The following is a 6,103-nucleotide window of genomic DNA, read 5'->3' as shown; positions in this document are numbered from 1 at the left end:
TCCTGTGGGGATGGCAGTCTACAACTGCTTACCCTTGCAATGGATGATGCGCTGCAGTCTGCCCTCCTTGTCTGTTGCGGCTGAGAACCAGATGGTTCACTTCCCGGGAGATGATGGTGCCCAGGAAGCGGGAGGAGTCAACAGTGGTCACTGGGGTGTCATTCAGTGTGATGGGGGTGGGTGGGTGGGGGTGGATTCTTCCTGAAATCTACAATCATCTCCACTGTCTTGAGAACGTTGAGCTCCAGTTTTAGGCTGCACTAGGACAGCAGCTGGTCGATCTCCCACCCGTAGGCGGACTCTTCACCCTCGGCGATGAGACTGATGAGAGTGGTGTCATCTGCAAACCTAACAGAATGGTGGCTGTTCATGTATAGGGAGAAGAGTAAAGGGGAAAGAACACAGCCTTGTGGGGAGCCTGTGCTGAGACATGCTTGCCCAGTTTCACGTGCTGCTTCCTGTCAGACAGGAAGTCCGTGATCCACCTGCAGGTGGGGTTGGGCATGTGCATCTGGGAGAGCACGCCCTCCAGAGTAAGCGGGAGGATGGTGTTGAAAGCCGAGCTGAAGTCCACAAACAGGATCCTGGCGTAGGTGCCTGCGGACTCCAGATGCTGGAGAATGAAGTGGACGGCCATGTTAACGGCGTCATCCATTGTCCTGTTGGCTCTGTAAGCGAACTGCAGAGTCCAGGAGAGGATCTGTGATGCATTTGAGATGCTGCAGAACAAGGCGCTCAAAGACCTTCATTGATACAGGGGTCAGGGTGACGGGTCTGTAGTCGTTGAGGCCAGTGGTCCTTGCTTGCAGTGTAACCCGAGGACAGCTGATCAGCACAGTACTGTACTTCAGCATGGAGGGGGAGACAGAGTCCAGTTCGGCCGCTTTCCGGGGGGGGGGGGGGGGGGGAACAGCTGTGGAGATGTTCGGGCCCCTGCTGGGGAGGGGGGGGGGGGGGTCCCATTGTTTTTCAAGCCTGCTGTGGAAATCGTTCAGGTCGTTGGCTAGGCATGAGTCGTCAGTGGCCTGGGGGGATATCAGTTTGTAGTTTGTAATCTGTCTGAAGCCTTTCCAGACAGAGGATGCATTATGCATTACCATCTGAGAATTGGTGTTGGAGTTTCTCAGAGTAGCATTGTTTAGCCTCCTTCACTGGCTTGCTAAACCTGTATTTGGCCTCTTTGAACCAGACCTTATCCCCACTCCTATGTGCTTTCTCTTTCTCCAGCCTTAACTTCCTGAGTCGGCCTGTGAACCAGGGCTTGTCGTTGTTGTATTTGATCTTGGTGTGGGTAGGAATGCATTTTCTCTCGATGAGGCTGATGTGTGACGACATCCTGGTTGTTACCAACTTCAATGCCTGCCCAGTCAACGTAGCCCTGATCATGGCCGGCCCGTTCTAACCATGCACGTGATTTCTCCTTAGCTTCGTCAGTCCACCTCTTGTATGTCCTGACGACAGGCTTGGAGAATTTCAGCTTCTGCCTGTATTTAGGGATCAGGTGGACTATGGCGTGGTCAGAGTGGCCCAGCACGATGTGGTAGGCGTTGGATAATGTGGTGTAGAATAGAATAGAATAGAATGCCTTTATTGTCATTGTGCCAAGGTACAACAAAATTAAAATAGGCTCAACTTACAGTAAGTGCGCAGTACAACATACAACAATACAAACACATCACACAATAGTAAGAAAGTATAAAAATATAGGCTACGTATATAAAAAAAAATATTGCACTGTATAAAATATTGTACTGTAGTTCCTTATTGCACAGTGGGGATGGAGAGAGGGGGGGGGATTAGTACATGTTGGCATTCAGATTGATTACGGGAAGAAACTGTCTTTCAGTCTGTTTGTGTGCCTGCCGGAGGGCATCAGGTCAAACGGATGAAAGCCAGGGTGAGAGTTGTCCTTCTTAATGTTCTTTGCTCTGCTGAGGCATAACAGTGTTCCAGAGTGTTCTACTCCCTAGTTGGTCATTTTATCTGCTGGCGGTATTTGGGGAGGTCATGAGATTAGCTCTGTTAAAGTCACATAGGACAGTAACACAGGCATCCGGGAACTTACGCTCCACATCCCTGATCTGGTCAGCGAGCATGCATTGTACCTTTTGCACTGCAGCATGGGGTGGAGGGGTGGAATATACACACTAGCCAAAACAAAGGATGTGAACTCACAGGGGGAGTAGAATGGTTCACACTTTATGAAAAGGGATTCCAGGACAGGAGAACAGTGCTGCTGTGTCACGGTCACGTTCCTACTCCATGAGAGTTATTCACGTAAAAACAAGTCCCACCACGTATTTAAAAAACGAAGTAAAACAAAAGTGAGCAATAAAACAGTATAAGTAATAACAAAACACTAAATAAAATATGGCCTAGTATATTCATATCAAAACCATCTAAATGTATGTGTATCTTTGTGTGTGTGTGTGTGTGTGAGAGAGTGAGTGAGTGAATGGATGTTTGTGTATGAACAAGCCAAATAAAGACTCCACATGTACAGTGTATCCGGAAAGTATCCATCATACCCCTTCACTTTTTCATATCTCTTCACTTTTTCCATTTTATGTTACAGCCTTATTCCAAAATGGATTTAATTCCTTTTTTTTATCTCAAAAGTCTACACACATTAATGACAAGTGAAAATAGTATTTTTTAAAGACATATTTGCAAATGTAATATATATATATATATATATATATATATATATATATATATCACATGTACATACTGTAAGTTTTCAATATTGAGCTCAGGTGCATCCTCTTTCCACTGATCATCCTTGAGATGTTTCTACAACTTGATTGGGGCCTGCATGTGGTAAATTCAATTGATTGGACATGATTTGGAAAGGCACACACCTGTTTATATAAGGTTGTACAGTTGACAATGCATGTCAGAGTACAAACCAAGCCATGAAGTCAAAGGAATTCCGAGACAGGATTGTATTGAGGCACAGATCTGGGAAAGGGTACCCCCAAAAAATCTGCAGCATTGAAGGTCCAATAAGCACAGTGGTCTCCATCATTTGTAAATAGAAGAAGTTTGGAACCATCAGGACTCTTCCTAGACCGCCGCCCGGCCAAGCTGAGCAATCGGTTTAGAAGGGCCTTGGTCAGGGAGGTGACCAAGAAACTGAAGGGCACTCTGACTGAACTCCAGCATTCCTCTGTGGAGATGGTTGTTCTTCTAAAAGGTTCTGCCATCTCTGCAGCACACTCCACCAATCAGGCCTTTATGGTAGAGTGGCCAGACGGAAGCCACACAGGAAAAGGCACATGACAACCCGCTTGGAGTTTGCCAAAAGGCACCTAAAGGACTCTCAGATCAGAAACAAAATTCTCTGGTCTGATGAAACCAAGATTGAACTCTTTGGCCGGAATGCCAAGTGTCATGTCTGGAGGAAACCAGGCACCACTCATCACCTGGCCAATATCCTACAGTGAAGCATGGTGGTGGCAGCATCATGCTGTGGGGATGTTTTTCTGCGGCAGGGACTGGGAGACTAGTCAGGATCGAGGGAAAGATGAATGCAGCAATGTACAGAGAGATCCTTGATGAAAACCTGCTCCAGAGTGCTCTGGACCTCAGACTGGGGCGACGGTTCCCCTTCCAACATGACAATGACCCTAAGCACACAGCCAAGATAACAAAGGAGTGGCTTTGGGACAAGTCTGTGAATGCCCTTGAGTGGCCCAGCCAGAGACCAGACTTGAACCAGATTGAACATCTGTGGAGAGATCTGAAAATGGCTGCGCACCAATGCTCCCCATCCAACCTGATGGAGCTTGAGATGATCTACAAAGAAGAATGGGAGAAACTGCTCCAAAATAGGTGTGCCAATTAAGCTTGTAGCATCATACTCAAGAAGACTTGAGGCTGTAATTGCTGCCAAAGGTGCTTCAACAAAGTATTGAGTAGCCTAGCCTAAAGAGTTTGAAAACATTTGCCCGTATTTGCAAAATTAAAAAAATAAAAATAATTCATAAAATTATTCATGAAAATAAAATTTTTCATTTTGTCATTATGGGGTATTGTGCGTAGCATTTTTTGATTTTTTTTTTTAATTTAATCCATTTTGGAATAAGGCTGTAACATACTGTAACAAAATGTGGAAAAAGTGAAGGGATATACTTTCCGGATGCACTGTACAGTATTAGCCTGCACAATTGCTAGCTTAACTCTCATGGCTAGTTTGGATTTGTTTCTTTCATTATTACATGTTGGCGTGTTACTTCTCGCACTGCTATAGTGACCGTCAAAGAGCACGCACCGGAATATACTGTAGGCCTAGAGATGTTGGAAGATACTCCCTAACACACACAAGAAGAGTGGTGGAGTTTGCGCCTTCTGTTAAAATTGTCTCAAACTGATGTTAATGATAACTTGTCTATTGTGATTTCGCATGAGATGTAGTCTAATTATGCATGGCCTAACTGAACCAATGTGATTGTAAATTTAATGAAAAAAGATGAATGTAATGTTAAATATGCTAATATTTGTCTTCCCTCCGTGTCTCGGTTTGTATAAATAGGCTACTCCGCCTTGTCTCAGTCTGTAGGTCAGCGCCAGTTCACTTCTTTTGCCATGTATTTTGAGTTGTGTTGTTTAGTTGGCCTGGGATGCAGAAAGAGAATAGTCAGTGAAGGCAAATATGCATGAATGAAAGCTCTGAATAACAATAGGCTATACTGTTAATCTTAATGGTTTTTATGGACTTTTGTGCAATTTCCCCTCGGGGATGAATAAAGAAGGGCCTTACCCTATATAGCATGAAGGACACACGTGGCTGTGTCCCTCCGAATCCCTGCATGTTTGAAATACTGACTTGTGTGAACAGTAGCCTATATCTGAAACAATGGTGGCCTAAGGGGACTGTGACAATTATTTGATGTGATTATTCTACTAGCATCAGGAGGATCTAAGAGGATCAGTGTGTCTTCGTCGTCATTATCATCCTCATCCTCATCATCACTGTCAAAACGAACGTAAACAAAAGCCATGTGACAATTCGGAACTACGCGCACAGCTTGACGCATTCGCTGGCAGGTTGAGCTGCAGTCCGTCACTGTGCGTGCGTAGAGACTCCCCTCTCCAAGAACCCACTCTCCGAATAACTGCGAATCTCCATCAGCGAGCGCATCAGATGAGTTTTGTCAGATTTGGATTTGCTGTTTTGTTGATTAACTAAGCCTTTTTGGTGTGACCAGAACAAGAGCCCTGCATTATTTTACTGTAAGATATCAGATTACGGATTTTATTGCAATTTTAATGCATTTTGATTCTCTGACGGATAGCAGATACCTTTTTATTGGAAGTTGCATCAACAGAGAAAGAGTTGTAGAAGAACGTGAATGCGGATATGGACAGGAGGGAATAGGAATCATCCAGAATGCGAAGAATGTTCTCTGTGTGATTACAAGCTGAGTAGCCTACATCCTTCTCTTGTTGTCACTCATTTCACTGTACGTTACCGTTACAGGGCTGCTCTGGGAGACAAGGTTGTTTTACGCAAAATACATCAGCCTATCTGCTGTATTTGAGAACATGGGAAGCACCGCTACGGACTCCAAGAAGAGAGACGCAAAGAAGAAGAATTACAGAAAGAAGAGATCGCTACGACTGAACATGCCAGTGAGTGTCTCTGTTGTCCAGAAAACAGAATGGTTGAAACTTCGGTTTTGAGAGTCAAACACAGTAAGCTAGCTGATATATTATCATGCATGCTAGCTCCCCCTTTGCTGAAATAGACCAGATGCAGTGGGCGGGGCGAGGTAGTGTTCTGTTTCCCAACCCATGCCCTAGCAGCTGATAGTCTACTGTTGCAATAGTTTTTGTTCCCCAGCTTTTATGTGCATCACGTGAATGTAACATATCCCTCGGATAGCATTGCCTGGCATATATGCCAGTCTGTTAGGACAATAGTGATGGGGATGGTTGATGTATATCTACCGGATACAAATTTCTATAGGGCTCAACCTCGTGAGCTTTTACAACATAATGCACATAATGCACAAAGTATAGTCTTAGGGGAGGTAAGATATATGACCATTGATAATGAATGCTATTCATTCATAGCCACGTGACGGCCTATAGTAAGATG

At 44.7% G+C, this 6,103-nt stretch overlaps 1 protein-coding gene across 4 annotated transcripts in view; it reads left to right on the top strand.

Moving 5' to 3' along the window:
* Window positions 1–5,088: 5,088 nt before the first annotated feature.
* The window catches only part of LOC311325812 (5'-AMP-activated protein kinase subunit gamma-2-like), a 63,028-nt gene continuing 62,013 nt past the window's right edge, over window positions 5,089–6,103 (top strand). For 3 of the 4 annotated variants that reach the window (XM_084458599.1, XM_084458600.1, XM_084458598.1), the window contains exons 1-2: window positions 5,089–5,235; window positions 5,483–5,634. In XM_084458599.1, the coding sequence (XP_084314725.1) occupies window positions 5,548–5,634 (87 nt within the window). In that variant the 5' untranslated portion in view covers window positions 5,089–5,235; window positions 5,483–5,547. Of the gene's footprint in view, window positions 5,236–5,482; window positions 5,698–6,103 lie in introns of those variants that run through there. The other variant, XM_084458602.1, reaches the window with a different exon arrangement.

The sequence above is a fragment of the Borostomias antarcticus genome (genome assembly GCF_949987555.1).
Source record: "Borostomias antarcticus genome assembly, chromosome: 2".
Taxonomy (NCBI): domain Eukaryota; kingdom Metazoa; phylum Chordata; class Actinopteri; order Stomiiformes; family Stomiidae; genus Borostomias; species Borostomias antarcticus.
This window is presented reverse-complemented; position numbering and strand designations above follow the sequence as displayed.